This window comes from Microtus oregoni, unplaced genomic scaffold, assembly GCF_018167655.1.
Source record: "Microtus oregoni isolate MIOR12 unplaced genomic scaffold, Mior012 000008F_ref0000371, whole genome shotgun sequence".
Taxonomy (NCBI): domain Eukaryota; kingdom Metazoa; phylum Chordata; class Mammalia; order Rodentia; family Cricetidae; genus Microtus; species Microtus oregoni.
Window position 1 is genome coordinate 38,193,385 of NW_024543067.1, and position 27,897 is coordinate 38,221,281.

Consider the following 27,897-nt stretch of genomic DNA (forward strand, 5'->3'; position numbering starts at 1 on the left):
TACAATATTCTGTCGGTATGCCTGAAGGCCAGAAGAGGGCGCCAGACCTCTTTATAGATGGTTGTGAGCCACCATGTGGTTGCTGGGAATTGAACTCAGGACCTTTGGAAGAGCAGGCAATGCTCTTAACCACTGAGCCATCTCTCCAGCCCAGACACTGCATTTTTCATCTTTGCATGGCTTATGCTTTCTATATTATTTTCTTCTCTCTTTAAAGACTTTATCAGCTTTTTCTCCTATGGCTGTCTATACCCATTTTCTTTTCTTTAAGCCTACTCATAATTTTAAATACATTGTAACCTGTTTAGGGTGTTCCCCCCCTCCCCCATCTGAATTTGTCCTTACTAAGCATCTGCAGTGTTCTTTGGTCACATGAGACAACTCTTAAATTGCTAGTCAGTCACCATTATGGTGGCTCAGCCCACAGGCAGCAGCAGGTAGCCACACCTTTATATGCCACTAAGCACCAGCCTACCTGAGAGACTGCAGGACTGTAGGACTAGGCTCTTTGTCCAGAAAAAATTTTTTTTCAAGACAGGGTTTCACTGTAGTTTTAGAACCTGTCCTGGAACTAGCTCCTGTAGACCATGCTGGCCTCGAACTCAAAGAGATCCGCCTGCTTCTGCCAAGTGCTGGGGTTAAGGATTAAAGGCGTGTCCCACCACCGCCCGCCTTTTTTTTTTTTCTTTCTCAGTCCCTATGTTTGAATAGTTGAGCCTCCATGTTAGATGTCATTTATAGATGGATATTTCTTTGGGTCTCCAGCTCACAAAAAATGACATGGAGACTTAATATGAAAGCTCGGCCTATAGCTTAGGCTTATCCCATTAGCTCTTAAAACTTCAATTAACCCATTTCTACTCATCTGGGTCTTGCTACGTTACTCGTGGCTTTTACTTGTGCCTCTGCTGGCAACTCCTCCTTTCTTCTTCACAGAGCTCTCTTCTCTGTCCCCAGAAGTCCCACCTAACCTCTTTCTGCCCAGCTAATGGCCATTTAACTCTTTATTTTTTTTTCAATTCTTTATTAAACCAGTCACTGTGATACATCTTCACACAGTGTAAAGGGATAGTCCACAACAGATGTAACCTTTCATTTAGGAACCAGGTCAGAGATTAGGGCACCTAAAATACTTGTGACATCTCTGTTTTGGCAAGGAGAGGAGGCTTTAAGGTGCCCAAAGACTTTTATGGCTTTTAGTCAAGAGAGAAACTCGTTACTTTATTTGGGGTCTTTTTATCATATATTGCTGGCCAAATTTTATCTCCTGTTTTCATCATCTCCACCCTTTGAAGAGGTAACCCTAACTGCTCTTATGAAATCGCAATGACAGCTCATCTGACATCCTCCAGGTGAATGGGGCTGGGAGTGGCTGGAGAGGTTGGCCAAATCCTGATTTAAGTCACAAGAAGGGAAGCAGGAAACCAAGTGTTCAAATGGCAACCAACCACTGAAGTGCAATTGGCAAAAGACTTTTTTTAAAAATTACAGCTCTTTGATAACAGAGTTACAGAGTTTTCAGTTTAGCAGAGAAGCCTGCTTTACAAAGCACCAAGTTCAAGGTTATATAAAGCACAGCGGTGCTATTTGTCTTAAGAAAAGCAGATCTGAGGTTATGGAACATCATTTATGGTAACTGTTCTCTAGAAACTGAGGAAGGTTGCAGACATTCCTATGTTCTTTCTCATTTGTTGTCATTCCAAATTCTCTTATCAAGAAAGATCAGCAGTAGATGTTCGTGTGCCCATGTCACAAATTGATTATATCTCCCACAAGACTTTATTTGAACCCCAATAGTGGCAGTCAGGGTACCCCAGTGGTTCTGCATCAGTGATCCCAGAAGTGCATTGGTAGTTTCACTTGTGTAAGAGCCAAGTGTGTAAGGGAATATGCATACAATATTCTGTCTGTGTGTATGTCTGCAGGCCAGAAGAGGGCACCAGACCTCATTACAGATGGTTGTGAGCCACCATGTGGTTGCTGGGAATTGAACTCAGGACCTCTGGAAGATCAGGCAATGCTCTTAACCACTGAGCCATCTCTCCAGCCCGGGAAGGAAGTTCTTAACTGGTGCCTGGAGAAGGGTGAGAGGGAGGAGTGAAGACAAGAGCGATAGTGGGACAAGGCCAGACAGCCAGGAGAAGCCAGACTAAGGAGATTAATGCATATGAGTGTTTTGTCTATCTGCATGTATGCTTGTATACCATGTGCGTGCTGCTGCACAAGGAAGTCAGAGGAGGGCATCAGAGCCTCTGGAACTTGGTTAGGGATGATTAAGAACTTCCATTGAGGGCTGGAGAGATGGCTCAGAGGTTAAGAGAACTGACTGCTGTTCTGGAGGTCCTGAGTTCAATTCCCAGCAACCACATGATAGCTCACACCCATTATAATGAGATCTGAGACCTGGTGCCCAGAACACTATATACATAATAAATAAATAAATAAATAAATACTTCCATTGAGCTGGGTGGTGGTGCACGCCTTTAATCCCAGCACTAGGAAGGCAGAGAGAGAGGCAAGTGGATCTGTGTGAGTTTGAGGTTAGCCTGGTCTACAAGGGACTGGACAGCCAGGACTGTTACACAAAGAAACCCTGTTTATAAAACAAAGCAAAACAAACAAACAAAAAAAACTTCCATTGGGTGCTGGGAATCAAACTCTAGTCTTCTGTAAGAGAACAAGTACTCTAAACTTGAGCCATCTCTCCTGCTCCCTATTAGACTCTCGGTCAATCTCAATCTCTCTCTCTCTCTCTTTTCCCAAGATGGTTTCTCTGTAGTTTTGGGTCCTGTCCTGGAACTTGTTCTGTCGACCAGGCTGGCTTCAAACTCACAGAGATTCGCCTGCCTCAGCCACCCGAGTGCTGGGATTAATGGCTTGCGCCAACGCCACCTGGCCTATTAAAATCTCTTACTTAATGGGCTCCCAATAGCCTGCTCCCAGTTTTTCTGTGGTCTCTAAGATATCTCTCTGTAGTAATAGGGGCGGCGGGGCTGCGTTCCCAGCACCCCAGCCGCCTGGCTAGCTTATGCCCGAAATAACAACACACAAACTGTATTCGTTTAAACACTGCTTGGCCCATTTCTATCTAGCCCTTACTGGCTAATTCTGATATCCCGATCAACCCATTTCTAATAAACTGTAGCACCGGTCTTACCGGGAAGATTCTAGCCTATGTCCATCCTGGGTCGGAGCTTCATAGCATGCGTCTGCCTGGGAGCGGGGCATGGCATCTCTCTGAGGCCTCTGCTCCCGAGAGGAGAGCTGTGGAGTCTGAGCTCACTTCCTCTTCCTCCCAGCGTTCTGTTCTGTTTACTCCTCCCACCTATCTTCTAACCAATGAGGGCCAAGCAGTTTCTTTTTATTTAACCAATGACCTTCCTCCATCATCTCTCGAGTGATGAACTGAAGATAAGCTTTCAGGCACTTTGATAGCTGTGTGTGATGTTCTTCCCAGATGGCTTCTAGAGAGGGAGAGGGAAGTTTAGTCATCATTTAACTTTTAGGTTAAAATAGCAGCCAACCTGTCTCTCGCGGCTGTAGGTAGGTGTTTTAGTGAGCCAAGGTCTGAAGTCTTATATCTGGGCAGCATTTTTCTTTTTCTTTTTTCTTTTCTTCCTCTTCCTGCAACTGCTGTTGCTGCTATTATTGTTTGAAACAGGATCACTATGTCACCCTGGCTGGTCTGGAACTGTGTAGACCAGGCTGGCCTCAAACTCAGAGATATCCACCTGTCTCTGCTTCCTGAGTGCTGGGAATAAAGCCATGGGACCTGACTGTGGCTTTGCTTAAAAGTATAGAGGGAATTTTCCTTTTGTGCTGACTTCTCTTCTCTGTGGGCTGGATGGTGGTTAGAGCTCATTGATGGTGTGTATTTGTCTTTCTTTCTGTTTGTGTTTCTGTCTGTCTCTATGACCTCCCTGAATAAGAGAACAGATGATGCCCCAGATAGTCTCCTGGGACCCAGTTGATCTTTGATGCAAGGGGAGGATATTCTCCTTCTGACCACATCAGTGTAACCTCTAAGTGTAGTTATTGATCACACCCAGATCAGATTCATCAGTCTGTTTCTTGTTTTGTTTTGTTTTTTGTTTTTTATTTTTTTTAAATTGATTTTTGTTGAGCTCTGCATTTTTCTCTGCCCTCTCCCTACTTCTCCCCTCCCCTTTAACCCTCTCCTAAGGTCCCCATGCTCCCAATTTACTCAGGAGATTTTGTCTTTTTCTACTACCCATGTAGATTAGATCTATGTATGTCTCTCTTAGGGTCCTCATTGTTGTCTAGGTTTTCTGGGATTGTGATTTGTAGGCTGGTTTTCTTCGCTTTATGTTTAAAAAACACTTATGAGTGAGTACATGTGATAATTGTCTTTCTGTGTCTGGGTTACCTCACTCAGTGTTTTCTAGCTCCATCTAATTGCCTGTAAAATTCAATATGTTGTTATCTATTTCTGCTGTGTAAATGTACCACATTCTCCTTGGTACCACATTTCCCTTATCCATTCTTCTATAGAGGGGCATTTAGGTTGTTTCCAGGTTCTGTCTATGACAAACAAAGCTGCTATGAACATAGTTGAGCACATGTCCTTGTGGCATGATTGAGCATCTTTTGGGTATATACCCAAAAGTGGTATTACTGGGTCTTGAGGAAGGTTGTTTCCTAATTTTCTGAGACATCGCCACACTGACATCCAAAGGGGCTGCACCAGCTTGCACTCCCACCAGCAATGCACAAGTGTTCCCTTTACCTCACAACCTCTTCAGCATAAGTTGTCATCAGTGTTTTTGATCTTGGCCATTCTTATAGGTGTAAGATGGAATCTCAGAGTTATTTTGATTTGGATTTCTCTGATGACTAAGGATGTTAAACATTTCCTTAAGTGTCTTTCAGCCATTTTGGATTCCTCTGTTGAGAGTTCTCTGTTTAGGTCTGTACTCCATTTTTTTTTTATTGGATTATGTGATCTTTTGGTGTCCAATTTCTTGAGTTCTTTGTATATTTTGGAGATCAGTCCTCTGTCTGATGTGGGGTTAGTAAAGATCTTTTCCCATTCTGTAGGCTGACGTTTTGTCTTGTTGACCATGTCCTTCACTTCATAGAAGCTTTTCAGCTTCAGGAGGTCCCATTTATTGTTTCTCTTGTGTCTGTGCTACTGGAGTTATATTTAGGAAGTGGTCTCCTGTGCCAGTGCGTTCAAGTGTACTTTCCACTTTCTCTTCTATAAGGTTCAGTGTGGCTGACTTTATGTTGAGGTCTTTGATCCATTTGGACTTGAGTTTCGTGCATGGAGATAGATATGGGTCTCTTTTCATTCTTCTACATGTTGATGACCAGTTATGGCAGCACCATTTGTTAAGTATGCTTTCTTTTTTCCATTTGATAATTTTTGCTGCTTTGTCAAAAATCAGGTGTTTGAAGGTGTGTGGATTGATATTCAGGTCTTATACGGTTCCATTGGTCCTCCTGTCATTTGTTTGTTTGTTTTTGTTTTTTGTTTTTTTTTCCAAGACAGTGTTTCTCTGTAGCTTTGGAGCCTGTCCTGGAGCTAGCTCTTGTAGTCCAGGTTGGCCTCAAACTCACAGATATCTGCCTGCCTCTGCCTCCCAAGTGCTGGGATTAAAGGTGTGCGCCACCACCACCTGGCCCTCCTGTCTGTTCTTTAACCATCATGTGATATTTAGATAAAGCTGGTACAGTACCCACACCACTTGCCCTGGATGACTGACCCACTTGTTATGTAGACCAGAGTTCCTCTGCCTTCCTATTGCTGGGGAGATGAACCTGCAGCATCATGTCCTCCTTTCTGATCTGATTTCTCTTCCTGAGATACAGTGTTTTCTCCAAAAGCAATAGAAGAAGGATTTGGAACAGAGGTTTGGATAGGGCTTGCAGCGTGGGGCACTGCGGACTGGTTGGTTCTGGCTGGCCTCTGGGCCCTTCTTTGTTGTTCTTGACCTACTGAACTGATGTCCCAGATCCCAGGATGACCAGGATTTCTTTCCAGCAGGAGACTACTGCCTACAGCTCTTGTGAAGATGTCCACTCCAGACCCGCCCCTGGGTGGAACTCCTCGGCCTGGCCCTTCCCCAGGCCCTGGCCCCTCACCTGGTGCAATGCTAGGCCCTAGCCCTGGCCCTTCACCAGGCTCTGCCCACAGTATGATGGGGCCTAGCCCAGGACCCCCTTCAGCAGGACATCCCATGCCTACCCAGGGGCCTGGAGGATACCCTCAGGACAACATGCACCAGATGCATAAGGTAGGCATGCTGTGCTCTCATTTGGTACTCTTTTCTCGAGACTTGCCTGAGCTTGGGACCTTGGTGTTCCATACAAGGCTGCGGGAGCCTCCCCTGCAGGCTAGAAGGGACAGATTTTTGTGGAGGTGACTTGGCTTGGTTCAGATTCCCACCCTGTCTGCTCCTGTGAACAAAGGGATCAGACAGTTGTCCTGAGCCAGGAGGCTGAGCAGCCATCCACCCTACATTTCCCATACTTGTTAGGGAACAGTGTGCCAGAGCTTTCTTTTGTTAATAAAGGGATTCCCAGATCTTTAGAGGAGGCTTAGGCTTTCCTTCTCTTCCTTCTTTTTTTTAAAGCCAGAGTTTCTTTGTAGCTTTGGCTCCTGTCCTAGAACTGGCTTTGAACTCACAGAGATCTGCCTGCCTCTGCCTACGTAGTGCTGGGATTAAAGGCGTGTGCCGTTACCGCCCGGCTGAGGCTTCTCTCCTGACTGCACTGGTAGCCTGCATGCTTGAAGCAGTGCTGAGTGCTCAACCTGCTACTGAATCTAGGCTCTGGACTGCCTTCTTCCCACTTTGTAAATTTGCCAGCAAGGCTGCCAAGTAACTCTCTGTCCTACTACCTGGGCCTCCTCTTAGAGCTGGCTGCGAGTAATAATCTGAGCCCATGGAGGTGAGAGTGTGAGAAGATAAAGTTGAAGCTGCACTAGGCTTCACCATGGCAGCTTTGTCAACTGCTCTGCCTCCCTGCAGGGTCTTCCTTGTGTTTGCTTACACCTCTGCAACTCGGTTTGGGTTGATCCCTATCCACAAATGAGGAAGGCCCTCCCTTGCCTGTCTCATCCCTCTTTTTGGGTTGTCCTTGTGTGCTAACTGTGCTCTGCTTCCAATACATCCCCTTCTCTGGCTCCCTATTTTCCGGACTATTTTCTGTTGTCTTAGTAGTATAGCATTTGCTTTGCCCTTTTCCTTCTGTGAAGGAAGCTGTGGGGCATATGCACAAGCCCACCTTCTGGTTTACGGACTCCTGCAGCATGTCAGCCACATCCCCTCTCCCTATCTTTCTTCTCCTAGCATTGCTCACATGTTCTACTACCTCTGACAGGAGTCCTGGATGACAGCACCTCACCGACACAGCTCCTCCTATGCTGGAGCAAGGCTGTTGTTCAACATGAACAGTCTTGGGGGCCTGCCTATGGCCTTGGGGTGTGTACCTATGGACCCATAGGAAGCTGCCCCTATGTCCCTGTCCCAGCTTCCTTTGTTACAGCTGTACTGAACAGTGGTTTTGTGTCACTCTGCTTCATCACATGTTCGTCTGTGAGTTTTTTGCAGAGCAGGATGCTTGTTAACCAGGCCCAGTTCACAGAGGGTTCTTAAGCAATGCCCCTCTATAACCGGCTGCTGTAGCCATTTCCCTGGGAGGTATGCCCACTCCCAAAGGTGCCATGTGTCAGCCTCCCCTCTACAATGCAAGGATCCTGTTTTATTGTGCTCTGCTCAGTGGCAGGATACCTCTGCAATAGCTTCTTTCCAAGCTGGCAGGCAGCTATTGAGGATAGTGGAGCATCTGGTATCTCACTGTTGTCCAGTCTGTGTGCAGACCTGTTCGTATGTCCCTTTGATTTATAGTCTCCAAGGATGAGGACTTTAGCCCTAGGTTTGCAGCCATGCTTCTTGGCACAGGGAGTAATGAGCCAGGACAATCCTGCTGGGAGCTGTGGCATGAATGCTTTCTTTGTGGTTCTCACTGGCTTAGAAGAGAGCTCCATGCCTAAGTAGTCACCTTCTCCAACAGCTTGATTTTGTCTCTCTTGTCCTGACACCCAGAAGCTGTGGTGTCTGTGCCTCAGAGCTAGCCTTATGGCCCCCTTAGGTCGACCTCTGTGTGGTCTTCCTGATGGTACTTTGCTCGGCTGCCTCTTGCTGTACTTGACTGACCTGTGTCCTTTCACTTCTCATAGCCTATGGAGTCGATGCATGAGAAGGGCATGCCTGATGACCCACGATACAACCAGATGAAAGGGATGGGCATGCGGTCAGGGGCCCACACAGGTATGGGACCCCCACCTAGTCCCATGGACCAGCATTCCCAAGGTACAGTCTGTCTAGGTCCCTTTCTGCTTCCTGTTGTTCATACACCTGCAGCCCACAGTGTACTTTCTTCCGTGGGAATTTCGAGGACAGCTAGGACAGCTGAGCTGTGGGGAGGGCTTGCCTGGGGCCTCCCAGGTGAGGTGCTCTGTGTAGTCTCTTGCCTTAAGCAGGCCTCGAAGACTGAACTGGTGGAACAGAGATGGCTGATCAGCATGGTATTTGAGATCAGGGCTTAGCATGGTGGGGCCTGCGGGCTAGCAACTCCAGTGTTGCCTCAGGACCTTGCCTTAGACAAGCTGACTTTTTTTTTAAAACTTTATTTAACTTTATTTCATGCGCATTGGTATAATGATGTCAGATTCTCTTGAACTGGAGCTACAGACAGCTGCGAGCTGCCATGTGGGTGCTGGGAATTGAACCCGGGTCCTCTGGAGGAGCAGTCAGTGCTCTTAACCACTGAGCCATCCCACCAGCCCCCCGCAAGCTGACTTTTCTACATGAGGAGATTGTAGTAGGTGACTTGTGGGGTCCTCCATGTTCTAGGGGGAGCAAGCAAGGTACTGGGTCCTGGGGCCTCATAGGAATGGCCAGGTAGTTTGCCTGGCCAGAAGGTAGGCTTGATGGAGCTTGGTTTGCAGGTCTTATCTTTGCATTGATCATCTGTATCCTACTGAAACATCCAAGCTTACAGCTACATTGGCTGCTGGACTGAGGCTATAACTTAGCCACCACCCTCTAGGTGCTGCTTGACTCAGGAGAGTGGTGTTGCCTGGCTACTATGTCTAGGAATGCCGGGTGGTGTGGATGTGATTTAGCAGTCATAGGTATATGTGCTGCCAAGTGACCACTGAATTAGTCTTCTTTCCCTACAGGTTACCCTTCACCACTGGGTGGCTCTGAACATGCCTCCAGTCCCGTCCCAGCCAGTGGCCCATCTTCAGGCCCTCAGATGTCCTCTGGGCCAGGAGGGGCCCCATTAGATGGTTCTGACCCCCAGGCCTTGGGGCAGCAAAACCGAGGCCCAACCCCATTTAACCAGAACCAGCTACATCAACTCAGAGCTCAGATAATGGCTTACAAGATGTTGGCCAGAGGCCAGCCATTGCCTGACCACCTGCAGATGGCTGTGCAAGGCAAGCGGCCAATGCCTGGAATGCAGCAGCAGATGCCAACACTACCTCCACCCTCAGTGTCTGCTACAGGACCTGGGCCTGGATCTGGCCCTGGCCCTGGGCCTGGTCCAGGACCAGCCCCTCCAAATTACAGTAGACCCCATGGTAAGGCCTACATCCCTGCCTCTGGAATGGGGAGGGTGTTGAGTGTGGATGATAATGGCAGGCATCCCTGCCTCCCAGATGTTGTTATCTGGGACTACTGAGATAGATAGGGTTATGTCGAGATAAATATGCTTTGTCCCTCTCTCGGACCTTATGGTGTGTTCCCTGAGCTAACATGAGCGTAGGCCAGCAGGTTTGAACACAGTGGCCTTTATGGTGCTTTGTTTTCTTGAATGTAGGTATGGGAGGGCCCAACATGCCTCCTCCAGGACCCTCAGGTGTGCCTCCTGGGATGCCTGGTCAGCCCCCTGGAGGACCTCCCAAGCCATGGCCTGAAGGTGAGTTTCTTTTCTCTTGGTGGCATGTCCCACCTCCTGTAATGAGCCTGAGCTATGCTGGATCCCAGAGATGGGCTCCATTCCTTTTCCCCAGAAGTGGCTTCGGACTTTTCTGTGGGGCTCAGTTGGGGTCTGCAGAGGACTTGCCCTGTGGGTGGAGGTTGTCCTGTAGTCTCCTTAGTTTAGCAGAAGAGGAAGGCAGGGAATGTGTCTACTATGGGACTCAAGAAGAATGGCTGGCTTTAATTGTGACAACAGGCAAGCTTGCTCAAGACAGGATGCTTCTGAGCTTAGGGGAGGAGGGTGTCTAGCATGGCTTCCTTCTCTGTAGAGATCAATCCCAGTGGAGGATGTGTCTGCTGACTGTGTGTGCCCTTGGCCCTGTCCTCTCATAAGTGTCTTTGAAAAGTTTAGTTGGATATTTCAGGGTCTATATTTGGGTTGGGACAGTGGACCCTGCCTGCTCTCTTGGGGTCCATGGTGGATCATTGTTTATTAAAATCTGGTTTGTTTGGATGTGGAATTCTCTTCATCTGAGAGAGAAGCTATCCAAGACTCAGTGGATACTTGATGGGCAAATAGCAGCAAACCCCATGTATACTGTGTATTTTCTTTAAACACTCCCTGTGATGAAGTTTCATTCATTAAACAGTAAATGATAAAACACATCAGTCTTAGAGTAAGCAGGAGCGCACTCAGGACAATGTGCTCTGAACTTGCCTCTACAATGGTGTTGTGAGGAAGCGGTAAATGATGGAGAAGTAGAATTTGGGTGTAGCTCTTTAGAACAGCATGCAATTGATATCTCGCAATCATTTATTCCTGGAGTTTTCCATTTAATATTTTTAGACTGCCATTGACCAAGGATAATTGAAATGGCAGAGACAAAGCTTCTAAAAGGGAGGAGTGAACTACTTTAGAGGAAAGACAGGCATGGTGTCCCTGTGAAGCCAAGCACAGAAAAACCAAACACTGGGTGGTTGGGGTCTGAGGTGTGGGAGAACTTGGCTGGAGGATGGGCGTGTCCAGGTTCTGGCCCAGTAAGAAGTAGGAGGGCTGAAAGAGCAGTCCTCCAGCCCGAGTTCAAGCAGCATATCCCGCTTGCCTCTCCAGGACCCATGGCCAATGCTGCTGCCCCCACAAGCACCCCACAGAAGCTGATTCCCCCCCAACCAACAGGCCGCCCTTCACCTGCACCTCCTGCTGTCCCACCTGCTGCCTCACCTGTGATGCCACCACAAACACAGTCCCCAGGGCAGCCAGCCCAGCCTGCTCCATTGGTGCCCCTGCACCAGAAGCAGAGCCGCATCACCCCTATCCAGAAGCCCCGGGGCCTGGACCCTGTGGAGATCCTACAGGAGCGAGAGTACAGGTGAGCACCCAGTGACTACACTGCCAGTGTTGATTGCCAGGTACCAGAGAATGTTCTTTCATCTCTTTCTTAGGCTCATTCTTGTCCCACAGGCTGTGCACTTCTGGCCATCCAGACCTCACTGCTGAGCAACCTGGTTCTGCTCCCTTTCTTCCTTGCACTTAGTGCTCTGACATTGCTGGAGTGCTTACTGCTTTATTCCTTTATAGCCATTCTTCTAATGGGACTGAGCCACAAGAGAACAGGCAACATTTTGACCTCTGTTCAATGCTAATATTCTGCCCTGGCACATAGGTGTTCTATAAATAAGAAAATAGGTAGGGGACTTTTCCCACACAGGGTTACTAAGAGGGGGTGGTATCTTCTTAACCTGTACACAAAACATTGATGCCCGTGGGCTATATAGATCCCAATGCCCTGTGTCTTATGCTGGGGCTGGGTTGCCTGATGTCACAGCTCTCACATGGTTGCTCACATGGGATTAGCACCTAGCTAAGTCACTTTTCTAATTTGCTTTTCTATTGCTGTGATAAAATACTGACCACAGCAATTTGGAAAGGAAAAGAGTTTATTTCACCATAGACTTCCAGGTAACAGTCTATTACTGCGGGAAATCAGGGCAAGAATGCAAACAGGACTTGAAGCAAAGACTGTGGAGTAACACTGCTTGGTCTCTAGCGCATAGTTTCTTCTATAGCTCAGACCTACTTTCTAGGACTCAAGCCGCCCATAGTGGGCTGGCCCATCTGATCAAGGCAGTTGTGCAGTTGAGGGTCCCTCTTCCCAGGTGATTCAAGCTTGTGTCAACTTGGCATTCAAAACCAGTGAGTACAGTCACCATCAGGTCCTGGGCTTGCTGTGATCCCAGCAGGCCTGTTTCCAAGAGCACTCTGAGACTGCTTGCATCTGTTCTGTGTTGTAAATGTTGTCCTTTTCTGAGGCATCATCTCTTACAGCTGGGCTGGGTCTGCCTCCTTTGAGGGACAGATCCTTTATAGTCTCTAGCTTTAAAGACCAGGTGACTTCCTTCAGACAAATAGTCCTCACCACTTGTCCTTTTCCTGTCTCTGCCCAGGCTGCAGGCTCGAATCGCACACCGAATTCAGGAACTTGAAAATCTTCCTGGGTCCCTGGCTGGGGACCTGCGAACCAAAGCAACCATTGAACTCAAGGCCCTTAGGTTGCTGAATTTTCAGAGGCAGGTGGGTCTGATGGCCTCAACTCTGGGCTTATGCGGCCTTTTCTGACAGTGGGGATGCTGGGTTCCGAGAGTGCTTGGAAGGATATTACCTGGGATACCTGTGTGGTTGGGGCTATTAGGATCTCAGGGGAGTTAGTTCACTGTCATGGTGCACACTGCAGCAAGACCTGGCTGTGTATACCCTGTGGATACACAGGTGTGGGCTCCTGAGGTTGCAGTTGTCAGCTGGAAGGCAGGATACCGGTGCATCTCTTCCTGAGGTTTACACATCCCCCAGGAACTGTATGTGTGGCTGTGAAAAAGTCCAGATTGCTTATGTTCTGCTCTTTGCTTGTCTCACCTGTGGTACCTCCCAGGTGTCCTGCATTCTGGCAGTTTGTTGCAATATCATCTGCCTAGCATGTGGTCATCCCTTGTAAGCATCACCACAGGCATTATAAACCCATCATGCCTGATGCCAGTGTCTCCTTTTCTACCCTAAAGCTGCGCCAGGAGGTGGTGGTGTGCATGCGCAGAGATACAGCTTTAGAGACAGCCCTCAATGCGAAGGCCTACAAGCGCAGCAAACGACAGTCACTGCGGGAGGCCCGCATCACTGAGAAGCTGGAGAAGCAGCAGAAGATTGAACAAGAGCGAAAGCGCCGCCAGAAACATCAGGTGTGTTTGCCACAGGGCCTTTGGGGTGCACTCTTTCTAGTCAGTTTTCCTATGACTTAGCATAAGAGTGCTCTGGGCACAGCAGTGTGCCAATACACAAGCCAAACAAAAAGAGAAGATGAGCAGTGGTCACTCTGGACAGATGAGAGGTGGGAAAGGAGGAGTAAGGACAGAGAAGAAGGAGCTACCTAAGGTGAAAGGGTATCATTGGGGTTTTCATGAGGGGAGATAGCAGACTTGAGTGAGGGTGCCAGACTGAGGAGGGGCAGTGGGAACTAGAACATGCTTCCCTGTTTCATCTTGAATCAAGGATCGGGGTAGCTAGCAAAGTGAGCCATAGGACGTAGTGGATAAAGTGAGTGAGGGCCCTGTGCGGTATGGAGTATTTGGACTTTTGCTCTGAGCAAGGAAGGGGAAACCACAAGAGACTGAATAACTTCAGTTATTACAAAGTCCATCAAGGAAATGAAAATCTACAGTCAAGCCGGGTGGTGGTGGCGCACGCCTTTAATCCCAGCACTTGGGAGGCAGAGGCAGGCGGATCTCTGTGAGTTCGAGACCAGCCTGATCTACAAGAGCTAGTTCCAGGACAGGCACCAAAACCACAGAGAAACCCTGTCTCGAAAAAAAAAAAAAAAATCTACAGTCAAGTAGGTTTATGAATGAATCCAGTCTGCTCATTTGTTTTCTTGTGTATTTATTTTTAAATAGATTTAGGTTTATTTTATGCATTTTTTAAATTTATTTATTCTGTATCCAATATTCTGTCTACATGTATGCCTGCAGGCCAGAAGAGGGCACCAGACCTCATTACAGATGGTTGTGAGCCACCATGTGGTTGTTGGGAATTGAACTCAGGACCTTTGGAAGGCAATGCTCTTAACCTCTGAGCCATCTCTCCAGCCCCTATGCATATTTATTTTGCCTGCATATATGTACATCACATACATGCCAAGTACCCAAGGAGGTCAGAAGTGGAGAGCATCATATGCCTGGGAATTAGAGTTACAGATGTTTGTTAGCCACCATGTGGGTTCTGGGAATTGAACCTAGGTCCTCTGCAAGACCAACAAGTGCTCCTAACCACTGAGTCATCTTTCAGCTTTGTTTATTTATTTTTGAGACAGTCTTGCTTTGTAGCCCTGACTATCATACTCTCTATGTAACCCAGACTGGCCTCAAACTTAACAGTCCTGCCTCAGCTTCCTGTGGTTTCTTATTCATAGTTGCTACATTTTTAAAACAATAACTATTTATTCCAGGATGACCATGGTGTAAGTAATCTTTATACCCAGGAACTAAGGTAGAAGTATCACAGATTTTAGGGCAACCTGAGCCCAGGGTGTTTCTCATTAATAGAGTGTTTGCCCAGCACACACCACATGGCCATAGGTTCAATTTCCAGCACTGCATGTAAGAAAATTTAAAATCAATACTCAGTATTAATTATGGTTAACATTTTGTTATTTATGATTGTATCTATGTGTGTGTATGTGTGTGTGTGTGCCTGTGTATTAATGAGAAGTTTAAATACCTGTGTATGTGTATTAATGAGAAGTTAAGTACCTGGGTTGTTGAGATGGCTCAGTGGGTAAAAGTTAACTACTTACCCTTTCAGTAGAATTTAGATAAATTGATCTGTACTCCATCTATTGAATATTGCCCAGTTTTCCTATAAATTTTGTCACCGAATCCCTATTTGGAACACAGAGCAAAACATTTGCCTTCTTGAGTTAGGTTCTTTTAGCCCAGATGCCTTGGAACTCAGTGATCCTCTTGTCTCTACCTCCCAAGTGATGGTACTATAGGTGTGTACCACACTACACTCAGATGTGTATCTAACTTTTTACATTTCAGAGTTAAAAGGTGCCCTGGCAGTCTTGGAGTATTGCTATATCAGGATAAGTTCCTTGAAGGGGCACAACTGAGTAAAAGGTGGGAACATGTTTTGGAAATTGATTTATAATGTCAAGTTGCCCTTGGCAAGAGTTTTACTTGGGCCAGGTGTAGTGGTATATGCCGGTGATCCCAGCACTCAGGAGGCAGAGGCAAGTTGTTCTCTGAATTCAAAGCTATGCTGGTCCACATAGTGAGTTCCAGGACAGACAGGGCTATGTAGTAGACCCTGTCTCTATCCCCTCCCTCACAAAAAGAGAGACGGGGGTGAGCGTTCACTTGATACACTCGACTGTTGTGTCTAAGAGCCCCTGTTATTGTTGCACAAGGGCCAGCAGCAAATTTTGTCATAAGCAGAACTGAACATAGTAGCCTTATTATGTGGATGGTACCCCCCCTCCATTTTCTTTGATATGCTAGTGATGGAACCCAAAACTCTATGTATGCAAGAGAAGCGCTCTGCCACTGAGCCAGTTCTAGATACTCCTTTGTCTTTAAACAAGCTGTAGGTACAATTGAGCCTTACTGAACTAGAACTTAGCCACCCCTCCATGATGTTTTTCTGCAGGAGTACCTCAACAGCATCCTGCAGCATGCAAAGGACTTCAGGGAATATCACAGATCAGTCACAGGCAAACTCCAGAAACTCACCAAGGCTGTGGCCACCTACCATGCAAATACTGAGCGGGAGCAGAAGAAAGAAAATGAGCGCATCGAGAAGGAGCGAATGCGGAGACTCATGGTATACACCTGTTTTCTTGATTTTGGTCACCTGCAGGTCCTGGGTATAGCAGATTCTGGGCGTAGTCACCCAGGATTATGCTTAGATACTCTGTGGCTTAGTGTATAGAATTAGAGCTGAAGGAAGAGCCACATGGATGTGGGAGGCAGAGGTGTGGGCCTTCACCTTTATTCCTTCTGACTGTTAGGGCAGGATAGCTCTGAGTTCTCTGCCTCCTGCTCTAAGCCTCTTGAGAGCCATGAAAGGTACAATGAAGACTCTACACCCAGATGAATCTAGCCGATGTTTCATCATGGTGTAGCTGCTAACTGGACAGATACTGTTACCTGCTCTAGGGACATAGAAGGGAGCAAAATAATTTCTATTGGATTCATGTTTGCCCTGGAAAGGAACAGAATAGACAGAGTAGAGACAGTTGGGGCAGGACTGGGCTGGGCAGCTGTGAGACAGACTTGGAGCAGAGGTTGAGGGTCGGGTCCAGTGTACAGTGCAAAGCACTATGGAGAAGAAGAAAGAGTCCAAGGAGAAGACGAGAAGGGCAAGGAAGCAGGACACCAAACACAAGGTACAGCTACAGGCAGTCGCCACTGGGACCCTGGAACCTCATGGTGTTAAAATGGGACACAGGGTCCAAAAGCTTGCGAAGTTGATCATGTGAGACTTGCAGGCCATTGGGAAGAAATAGATTATGGAAGGAATACCCAGGGAATGTTAACTGCTACATAGTACTTTCTGTTTTATTTGAGACAGGGTTTCATTATAAGCCTGTCTAGCCTCCTTTATATAAACCAGGCTAGGCTTGAACTCAGACCCACCTACCTGCTGCTGCCTCCTAAGTGCTGGGATTACAAGCATGTCATTGTGCCCAGCTTCTGCTCTTGTTCATTCATAAAAAGATATGTAAAGGTCAAGGCTGAGATTTGTGGAGATCTAGATCAGGTAGAGAAAAGATGGTTTGAGAGTCATGGCGATAGAACCCAGATCAGATAAGAAGGTTGGGGTTTGTGATGTATTTTTTGGACAGGGAGTCTAAAATTCATTTATGCCCTCTGTGAAGGGTTCATGGCAGGACCTGTGTTGCCTGACAGGTCCCTTGAGGTTCAGTATGGAGCTGGGGTGGGTGCAGCAGCCCTCCTAAATCCTCAGGTGTGCACCCTTTCAGGCCTGTGTTCTATCCTGTCTTGGCTTTACAGGCTGAAGATGAGGAGGGCTACCGGAAGCTCATTGACCAGAAGAAGGACAAACGCCTGGCCTACCTCCTGCAGCAGACAGACGAATATGTGGCCAACCTCACAGAGTTGGTGCGGCAGCACAAAGCCGCCCAGGTTGCCAAAGAGAAGAAGAAGAAAAAGAAAAAGAAGGTTTGCTGGGCCTGACTAGGAATGGGCACCCTTTAGTTGGCCTGGCTGTATGCTTAGTGGCCTGGGCCTGCAGGGTCAGGCTGACCTTGTCTCCTTATTTGCAGAAGGTGGAAAACGCTGAAGGACAGACACCTGCTATTGGACCAGATGGCGAGGTGAGAAGTGGGGCTTTCTTACAAAAATGTTAGCCAACCCTGTGATATGTGTCTCTTTCAGTTTGTTCATTTAAAAATGTTTGAAATCACATTTTTATTATTTCTTTAGTGGGGTGATAGTGGTGTAGGTTTTCTCCTTCCTCCTTGTGAGTTCCTGGGGTGGAGCTCAGATCGTCAGGCTCTCATGGCAGACACTGAATCATCTTGCTCACGCAGGGCTGAACTTGCACTTTTGATTGTCTTCCTTCCATTTAGTTCTTTTTTTTAATACTTCAAAGTTTTCTAAGCCAGGTGGTGGTGGCATACACTTTTAATCCAGCACTTGGGTGACAGAAGCAGTTGAATCTCTGAGTTTGAGACCAGTCTGGTCTACAGATCGAGTTCCAGGACAGCCAGGGCTACAGAGAAACCCTGTCTTGAAAAACAAAGCGAAATGAAGAAACTGTTTTTTTTTTTTTTTATTTTTATTTTTTTGGTTTTTCGAGACAGGGTTTCTCTGTGGTTTTGGAGCCTGTCCTGGAACTAGCTCTTGTAGACCAGGCTGGTCTCGAACTCACGGAGATCCGCCTGCCTCTGCCTCCCAAGTGCTGGGATTAAAGGCGTGCGCCACCACCGCCCGGCTGAAGAAACCGTTTTTTAAAGATTACATTTATTACTATGCATTGTGCACATGCCTGCCCTCAAATGTGCATCAGGCATTTTCTGGGCAGCTTGGACTCCAGGCATGTGCTGTTTGTTCCCAGAAGATACATTCATTTCTGACCCAATTGCTCTTCTGCCTTCTTTTCTAAAATCAGTAGTTCCATTCCTATCAGCCATCATGGGTTTAATGTATTTGTCTAGTTCTACCACACACAGAATAGCCATCCACTCTGACTCCCTGTTAGGAAGTCTCATCTGCTAGACCGGCCTTTGTTTTCAATTGGTTGGGGAGTGTGTTTTGAGGTTTATTGTTTTGACTCTCCTTGGAATTCGCTCAGTTTGCTTATGCACTTAGTGTGTGGTTCTAGGAAGTCAGCAGACAGCATTGTCTGCTTTGAGAGAGGGGATGCTATCCACACCATTCCCATTCAAAGGCAGGTAGTCTCATTCATGCATCTGTGGTGTGTGTTAGGGGGTAGGGTGGCTATGGATCAAACCCATCGCCTGTGCAGAGTAGGGAATCTGTCTACCATTGAGCTCATTCCAGTACTCTGTGTTTGGAGGAAAAGGAGTGAGAGAAGAAACAGCCCAGAAGGTAGACGTTGTGTTGCCTGCCTGTGAGTCCAATGTGTGTGTGGCCAAAGTGAACGATCACCATAAGGTCAAAACCTTGGGCTATACACTATCCTGTTTTACAAAAAGCAATTAGAAAAGTTTAATTATGTGAAAGCAACCTCTCAGTCCTTCCCAGATGGAAACCCGGCCTCACAACTAGGCTGTTGCCTCTCCTGGGAGTTTTCTATGCAAGCCCCAGGCTCTCTGCCAGTTCCTGCCTGGCTGACATCTTTTCAAGTCAGGTCACACACATGCCCCTTGTTCTGTCTAAAGCCTCCTGAAAAGTAGCTACTCCCCCTCATTTGAAAGGCGTGTGTTTGGTGGAAAAATTCCAGATACTCTCCAGGAAAGCACACTTATGATACATGCAAGCATGCAGGGCTCTGTGACCTTCCCAGTCATCAAAGTAATGCAGCAATCAAAAAGACTGTTCGGCTCAACATGACTCAGCCAGTGTTGGTTCATACTTCATAACCCAAGTGGTTTATTTTAGGCGTATTTAAGTATAGCAAAATTACAGCTTATTCTTGTAACGATTAACTCAATCCTGCATGTACAACAAATCATGCATAAATCTCTTTGAGGAACAAATTAAACCTAATACAGATCAGATATGACTGCATTAAAACTACTTGTAGCCGGGCGGTGATGGCAGAGGCAGGTGGATCTCTCTGAGTTTGAGGCCAACCTGGTCTACAAGAGCTAGTTCCAGGACAGGCTCCAAAGCTACAGAGAAACCCTGCCTCAAAACACCCCATCCCCCAAACAAACAACCAAAAAAACCTACTTGTAAAGTCCATAAAGATAGGTTTTGTGGATTGACTGAGAAAAACAAATTTCTGATAAGGATCTGGGGGTGGGAAGGTTGGAGGGCCCATCTAGATGCTAGAAAAGTCTCTAGTCACAGCAGATAGCACAAAAAGGTCATCAGGCTAGAAAGAGTATCTGTTCCAGCTTTTGGGTCAGAAAGGAGGTTTTTTAATCCCTTCCTTCGAAGGGGGACAACCCTGTATGCTTAAGAGTCCAGATTTCACTAGAGCAATGGATCTCAACCTTCCTAATCTGCAACCTTTTAATACAGTTCTTCATGTTGTGGTGACCCCCCAACCATAAAATTACTTTCATTGCTACTCCATAACTGTAATTTTGCTGTTTTACAAATTTTACATTTCGTAAATATCTGTTATTTTCCAATGGTCTTGGGCAAACCCTGTGAAAGGTTCTTTTGACCCCCAAAAGGGATGCAATCCACAGGTTGAAAACTGCTGCCCTAGTGCATGTTTGTGAGCACAAAGACACATTTGGATGCTTTCCATTCCACGGGTGTTTGGGCAAGCTCTCTGTGAGATGTATTTATTGCAAGGATCTTTTAGATGGGCAGTGATGGTTCAATAGGTGGATCTCTGTGAGTTTGAGGCCAGCCTCATCTACAGAGCTAGTTCTGGAACAGCCAAGGCTACACAAAGAAACTGTCCCAAAAAACAAAAAAGGGGGGGAACCTTTTGTTTCATTGTGTTTGCATGTTTGAAGTAGTGACACTCTTAATTTTAGGTCACTTATTCTTGTTTGTTTTTTGTTTTTCGGGACAGGGTTTTTTTTTTTTGTGTAACCGCTCAGACTATCCTAGAACTCTCTCTGTAGACCAGGATGGCCTTGAAATTACAGAGATCTGCCTCTGCCTCCTGAGTGCTGGCATTAAGGTGTGTACCACCCTGCCTGGCGGTCATTTATCTCTTGAAGCTGTTACTTGAAACCTCACTGCATCTCTGCATTACGTTTATCACACGCATGTATTGTGAATTAGTGTGTTTGCAGGTGTGTAGGCCAAAGGGCAGCTTTGCGTGTCATTGTAAGAAGCCCTACCCATTCCTTTGAGACAGGGTTTCTTATTGACTGAGAACTCAGCAGTTAGGGTATCCCCTGGGATCCTCCTGTGTCTGCCTCCCAGTGCTGGCATTCTAAGCTTGTGTGACTCCCCAGTCCCCTTGTTTTCTTCTGTTGAGGCTGGGTCTCATCTAGCCCAGGCTCACCTTGAAATCTCTGTGTGGCCAAAGATGATCTTGAACTTCCAATCTTCAACTCTGGAGTTATGGCAGGAGAGATATGGACCACTATATTATTACTTTTATGATTTTTTTAAAAAATGCTGGTGAGTCCTGAGCATCTTGCTGCAGGGCGGGCTGGTTCTGGTGACAGTGAGGTTCCCTGACCGGGAGAGCCGTGCAGACCCAGCTATGCAACGAGTGGCTGGGCAGGCGACAGTGAGTCCCCTGAAGACACAGATTCCCAGTGGCAAGCGGGTGGGAGACACGTGGACAGATATATCGTACAGAATAGAATTGGGTATTTGTTACTTAGAGGAGGGAGGAAGAAGAAGAAGAGGATGGGGGGGGAGAGGGGGGGTGGAAAAGTAGGGAGAAGCAGAAGCAAAGCTGCCTCTCCAAGAGGAAGTGGGAAAAGAGAGTGAGCTCAGGCTGGAAGCTGAAGATCAGCCTGCCTCAGCGGATGGGGGAGGGAGTGGGTGTGGCTCGTCTCTTAGAGACGAAAATCATAACAATTACCCTTACCTTTTTTTTTTTAATATTTATTTATTATGTATATAATATTCTGTCTGCGTGTATGACTGTAGGCCAGAAGAGGGCACCAGACATCATTACAGATGGTTGTGAGCCACCATGTGGTTGCCGGAAATTGAACTCAGGACCTTTGGAAGAGCAGGCAATGCTCTTAACCACTGAGCCATCTCTCCAGGCCCACCCTTACCTTTTTTTAAAAAAAAATTAATTAGTCTTTTTGAGACTCAGAGATTCACTTGCCTCTGCCTCCTGAGTGCTGGGATTAAAGGCCTGTTTGTGCCATTACCGCCCAGCTGTGTTTAACTCTTTATATGCAAGTTCTTTTAATGTCTGTTGCCCTTTCGTTTGTTATGAGTATATTGTGCCCTGTATATTTTGATGCCTTGCTTGGCTCCGGCTTTAGTAGCTAAGTAGTATTGACTGGGTACATGAAAAGTATTCTGTTACGTTCTGGAGGTGGGAGCAGAATAATGAAAGTGCCAGCAAGATGTGTTCCTGGGAGAGGATTTTCTTCCTGGGTTGTGGAGTCATCCTACCTGCTGTCTATATTTTCATGGCAGGGAAGGGGGAAAAGCATGAAAAATCAGCTGTCCCCTTCCCTGGCTTTTAATTTTTACCAGGGATAGAAGCTGGAATTTTGCACACTCAAGGTCGGGCTGTACAGCCGAGCTAAATTAATCCAGCCATCATTCTCACTTTATGACTCCAGGGGACTTGCCTTCGTCCTGTTCTCTGAAGCAAGGACTTTTTCCCAAGCATCTCAGGAAGGCCAGAGCAGCGCACACTTGTTAATTTAGGCTGGCCTCAAGCATACTGCTGTGGCTGTTCCCCTGGAGATGGCCATTCCGGGGGATTTTATTTGGGGTATTGTCTTAGGGTTTCTATTGCTGTGCTGAAACTTCACAACTAAAAGCAGCTTGGAGAGGAAAAGGTTTATCTCACGTTGCACATTACTGAGGGAAGGCAGGAGGAATGCTGCTTACTGGCTTGCTTCTCCTGGCTTGTTCAGCCTGCTTTTTCTTTTTTTTTTTTTTTAGATTTATTTATTATGCATACAACATTCTGCCTCCATGTATGCCCGCACGCCAGAAGAGTGCGCCAAATCTCATTACAGATGGTTGTGAGCCACCATATGGTTGCTGGGAATTGAACTCAGGACCTTTTGGAAGAGCAGCCAGTGCTCTTAACCGCTGAGCCATCTCTCCAGCCCTCAGCCTGCTTTCTTATAGAACCCTGGACCACCTGCCCTGGGTGGCACCCCTGGCTGTGACTGGCATTCCTACATCAGTCTTTAGTGATGATGGTGACTTACAGGCTTACCCATAGGACTGTCTTTGGAGAGCATGTGCTCATTGAGTTCTCTGCTCTCAGATGACCTTGGCTTCTGTTGCATTGACAGAACATTAGCCAGCACAGATGTTGTCTTGAGTGACTACTGTAGAAGAATGCGGGCTGGCACAGTGCTGCACAGAGCCACTTCGTGGTAGTTGGTAGTATCTTAGTTTATTTTTGTTGTTTGAAACAAGGTCTTACCATCTAGCTCAGGCTGGTAATCTTCTTGCTTCAGCCTCTTTTTTATTTATTTATTTATTTATCTATCTATCTATTTATTTATTTATTTTTCTTTGCTCCTTTATTTTTTTTAAATTATTTATTTATTATGCATACAACATTCTACCTCCATGTATGTCCACACGCCAGAGGGTGCCAGATCTCATTACAAATGGTTGTGAGCCACCATGTGGTTCCTGGGAATTGAACTCAGGACCTCTGGAAGAGCAGCTGGTGCTCTTAACCACTGAGCCATCTCTCCAGCCCCTTATTTATTTATTTTTGTTTGTTTGTTTGTTGTTTCTGTTTTTCATGACAGGGTTTCTCTGTAGCTTTGGAGCCTGTCCTGGAACTCACTCTGTAGACCAGGCTGGCCTCAAACTACCAGAGCTCCACCTGCCTCTGCCTCCTGAGTGCTGAAATTAAAGGCATGTGCTGCTACCACCCAGCATGCTTCAGCCTCTTGTCTGAGCCTTCAGACCACAGATTACAAGTGTGAGCCACTGTGCTTAAAAAGCGACTTACTCTTCGCCATGTGGGGAACTTAAGGCTGCCATCTTGCTTTGGAGAACTAAGCTTCAGGGAATCATGCTAAGGCAGCTGTAGTGCTTCTTCATGTGAGTTCATGGTACCAGTGTCACTGTTCCCAGCCTCCTGGGAGACTGGAGAAGTTGCTCAGCAGTTGGGGTCATTGATTTGTCTCACAGAGGACCTGGTTTTGATTCCCAGCACTGGCGTGGCTGCTGTAATTCAATCTGGGGGATTTAATGCCCTCTTTTAGGTACTTCTGGGAGCACTAGGCACATACATAATAAACAGACATACATGCAAGCAAAATAACCATACACATAGAATAATAAATTTAAAAAACAATTGAGATAACTAAGACTCAGACTCACTTTAGGATACTTGATTAAAATTTTAGGATAAAGTGTCAGGTCTCAGCACTTTCTTTTTTTGTTGTTGTTGTTTTTGATTTTTGAGGTAGGGTTTCTCTGTGTAGTCTTGGTTTTGCTGGAACTCACTCTGTGGACAAGGCTGGTCTCAAACTCAGAGATCCACCTGCCTCTGCCTCCTGAGAGCTGGGATTAAGGGCATTCACCACTGCCTGGTTACTTTTAACCTTTCTAAAAGTGATCTGTGTCTCTTCTTTTCTTGTTTTCTGATATTATGTAGTTCATACTGGCCTCAGACTTAGAATCTCTTTTTCCGTTTCCCAACAGCTAGGATTACAGCCCTTCTAAGTGGCTTTTTTAGATCCCAGGGTGGGAGTTGGGGAGCCGTTGGTCATGACAGTCACTCTCTTTCAGCCTCTGGATGAGACCAGCCAGATGAGTGACCTCCCTGTGAAGGTGATCCATGTAGAAAGTGGCAAGATCCTCACAGGCACGGATGCCCCAAAAGCCGGGCAGCTAGAAGCCTGGCTTGAGATGAACCCAGGGTGAGTTGGGTGCCTCCTTCATGGAACTTGGCCGCTGGGACGATAATTGCTTGCGTTTGGGGATCAGACCAGGTTTCAAGGAGAGTAAAGCCGCTCCTTGCAGGGACTCTGCATCTGTTCATTGCTGTTTTTCCCAGGTATGAAGTCGCTCCCAGGTCAGATAGTGAAGAAAGTGGCTCTGAAGAGGAGGAGGAGGTAAGAAGCTGCTTTATCTTTCCTGTTGTTGGGCCTTCCACCTTGTTTGTGCCCATCACCCTGTGGGCTATGCCCCCTGTGCCCTGTGTGCTGGCTGGGCCTGGTGTAATAGGGGCAGCCGAGACCCTGGGCTTGGCTGGAAGGGTGCTTCACAGCTTTGCTGACCTGTGGACTGTTTCCATTTAGGGCCAATCCAGTTTCAGTCATTTCCTCAGTTGCACCAGCCGCATTTCAAGCACTCAGCATCACTCTTCTGAATGCTTTGCTGCTTTTGCTCATTCTTGGTCAGTGCTGTGATTTATGGTCACGTGTGCTTGTTCCATATGTGCAGCAGCCACCCAGTGTTCTCTCATGCCTCTTGATGACTCTTTCCCTTGCTCCCTGGGTTTTGTTTCCCTTCCTCTCCCCACAGCATTAGGTGGATGTTGTGCCATCCTCTCCAGCTTTTCCCTCATGAGTTGTGGTGCTATGTTAGAGGACTTGTGGTTTCTATGTCAGCTGGAGTCTTGAGTGCCACCTGTCTTCCCAGTAAGAGTCTCCCCAGTCTTAGGTGAATACACACACTCACACACACATACACAATCCATTTGTTTGTTTAAGATAGGGTTTTTGCTATTTTACACATTCTGGTACATTCCTCCTGGCTCTGAATGCTAGTTAGAGTTACAGGAGTGCTAGCATGCCCAGCCGAGAACGCTTTGTTCTAATCTAAACAGCTTCCTTGAAGTCTAGTTTCTTAGTGAACATTTGGGACTGTGGATCAGCCCCTCACACTAGTGTTAGAATGTGTGGTCAGCCAGAAAGCAACCCTTAAGCTGTCTGTGGTTGTCTGCTTTCCCTCCCCTCTTGTCCCAGGAAGCCCCAAAACTGTTTTGCTTTTTTATTTCTCGTTGTACGAGTCTCCCTGTATAGCCCATGGTAGCTTCAAACTCACTGTCCTCCTAACTACTGGGATTACAGCGGTACACCCCCATACCCCTCACCAATCTGCTTTCCATCTCTAGATTAGCCATTTGTGGATACGCTGCAAATGGAATTGGAGCACCATTGTGTAGCATGTCATTGAGGTCCGTCCATGTGTGGTGTGTACCAAGAACTTGTTCTTTTTATTGCTGCGTTGTGTTCCATTGTATGACTATACCATTTTTTGTTTACCCATCCACCAATTGGGTGACATTTAAATTTCCAGTTTTGCTATAATGAATAACGTGAACATTTGCAAACATGTTTTGTGTGGACATATGTTTTCATTTTTCTTGGGTAGATTCCTAGGCGTGGAATTGCTGGGTCATGTGGTAAGTTTATGTTTACTTTCTAAGAGACTGCCAACTATTCTCCAAAATGACTGTATCATTTCACAGGTTCCGGTTTCTTCGTGTCCTCACCAACACTTTGTATTGTCTGTTCTTTTCCTTATGAGCATTTTAGTGGGTGTGTGGTGGCATCTCATTTGGTTTTGATTTGTGTTACTCTAGTAAGTAGTGATGTTAAGCATCCTCATATGTACATGTGCTCCATCCATCCATCTTCCTCAGGGGAAGTCTCTTCAAGTCTTGCCTGGTTTTAATTGGGCTGCCATTCTAATAAGCTCTCAGACCTTATTTATTCTAAATACGGTTCTGACCTAGTGTATAATTTACAAATATCTTCTAGTATGCTTGATTACTTACTCTTTTTCTGTGTATGTATATACACATACATGTATATACATACATGTAGCAGTGCCTGTGTAGAAGTTGTGATAACCTGAGATCTCATCTTTTCCTCTACCTTGAGAATGGGGCTCTTGTTGACTGCTGTGTAGTCCTGGTGAGCTGGCCCCCCAGGTTCCAGGGATTCTTCTATCTCTACCTCCCAACTCACCTTAGGAGCACTGGGATTACAGACATGTACTGCTGTACCTGGCTTTATGTGGGTTCTGGGGATTGAACTCAGGTCCTCACGCTTGTGTGCAGTGCTTTACCCACCTAGCAGTATCCCCAACCTCCAACATTGTGTTTAATGGTTTCTGACTACCTCTATCATACTGAAGGGTCAGAGGTGATGATTCCTGCATTCCGGATTTTGGTTCTTTGATGGTTTGTCACACTTTGTTGATTGATCTAGAGTTAAATTATTGATGTGAGTAAGGCTGTTTTGGGATATAAATAGTGTTTAAACCTCTATGTTTAACACTATGCACCCTTGATCTATATTTCAAAAACTTTGGTTTGAGATTGTCTCTCACTATGTATAACTCAGGCTGGCTTTGAACTGTTTGGCCAGGATTGCTTCAAACTCTAAATCTCCCTGCTTCAACCTCCTAAATATTGGTAATTATAGTTGCATGCCATGACACCTGACTTCATAAATGTTACTTTTCAATTTTCCCACTCCAAAAACCTAGGGCCTTATACATGCTAGATAAGCATTGTTGTGTGTCTCTGAAATTTTAATGAGTTTGATTTGTTTTTTTGTTTGCTTTTTGGTATTTTTGAGACAAGGTCTCTATATTATAATAGCTCTAGCTGTCCTGGAACTTACTATATAGAACAGGCTGGTCGCGAATTCAGAGATTCACCTGCCTCTGCCAATGTGTTTTTGTTTTTGATATTGGGGCTAGAAAAGGCCCCACGCATTCTAGGGAAGTACTCTCTACCATTGAGCCCTAGCTCCAGCAACTATTTTATGTTTATGTTTTTGGTGCTCGGGGAAGCTTTATTCAAAACAAAAGTATGTCCACATACACATAGCACACAAAGGGACAGACTTGCCCAGTGGGTGGGGATCCAGACTCAGAATCCCAGTGTTTTATTTTTGTTGTCATCGAATCTGAACTTTTTTAAAAATTTGTTATCATGTGTATATGATTTGTGTGGGTGAGGGTAGGCACATATGCCATATGTATTTGGAAATCAGAGGACAGCTTGCAGTAGTTAGGTCTCTCATACAGTGGTCTCCAGGCATAAAACTTGGGTTGGAGGCTTATGTAACATTTACAAACCACTGTGCTATTGGTTAATTTGATTTCTTTGTAATTTTCCCGTCTTTGTTCTTGCATGTTTGTGCAGGTGAGCATTTGAGGCAGTTTTGCTTTATATTCCAAGCTGCCTTGGCTTTATTACGATTCCAGGTGCTGGGCTTCGGGTGTGCATCACTAGCACGGCTCCACCTACCCACTGCCTGGCCTGCCTGCCTGCCTGCCTGCCTGCCTTCCTTCCTGCCTCCCAATCTTTTTTTATTCTTCCTTTCCTGGTACTATCTTTTATCAGTTTGCTGACTTACTTTTTCTGCAAATTTTCATTTGAGCTTTGCTTTTATTATTTAGTAGTTTCTTTGTAATCTCTCATTACAGTAGGCATTTGTTTCATTACATTAGTTTTTAGGTTGGATTTTTTTGATAGGTTCGTGGTGGTCCAGCTCCAGTGGATGTGACACTCCTACTGACTGGACCTGTGACCTCCTGTCTCACTTCCTGAGTGCTGGGATGTAGCACAGCATTTTTTAAATTAATGCTTTATGCACCCTGAATCCTTTGAAAGATGTTAGCATAGAAGAAATAG

At 46.2% G+C, this 27,897-nt stretch overlaps 1 protein-coding gene across 8 annotated transcripts in view; it reads left to right on the plus strand.

Moving 5' to 3' along the window:
- The window catches only part of Smarca4 (SWI/SNF related, matrix associated, actin dependent regulator of chromatin, subfamily a, member 4), a 98,355-nt gene that overhangs the window by 14,788 nt on the left and 55,670 nt on the right, over positions 1 to 27,897 (plus strand). For 7 of the 8 annotated variants that reach the window (XM_041657700.1, XM_041657708.1, XM_041657703.1 and 4 more), the window contains exons 2-13: positions 6,008 to 6,257; positions 8,204 to 8,336; positions 9,209 to 9,613; positions 9,853 to 9,951; positions 11,065 to 11,323; positions 12,399 to 12,525; positions 13,008 to 13,181; positions 15,646 to 15,819; positions 17,013 to 17,180; positions 17,285 to 17,335; positions 24,030 to 24,160; positions 24,298 to 24,355. In XM_041657700.1, the coding sequence (XP_041513634.1) occupies positions 6,036 to 6,257; positions 8,204 to 8,336; positions 9,209 to 9,613; positions 9,853 to 9,951; positions 11,065 to 11,323; positions 12,399 to 12,525; positions 13,008 to 13,181; positions 15,646 to 15,819; positions 17,013 to 17,180; positions 17,285 to 17,335; positions 24,030 to 24,160; positions 24,298 to 24,355 (2,001 nt within the window). In that variant the 5' untranslated portion in view covers positions 6,008 to 6,035. Of the gene's footprint in view, positions 1 to 6,004; positions 6,258 to 8,203; positions 8,337 to 9,208; positions 9,614 to 9,852; positions 9,952 to 11,064; positions 11,324 to 12,398; positions 12,526 to 13,007; positions 13,182 to 15,645; positions 15,820 to 17,012; positions 17,181 to 17,284; positions 17,336 to 24,029; positions 24,161 to 24,297; positions 24,356 to 27,897 lie in introns of all 8 variants that reach the window. The other variant, XM_041657702.1, reaches the window with a different exon arrangement.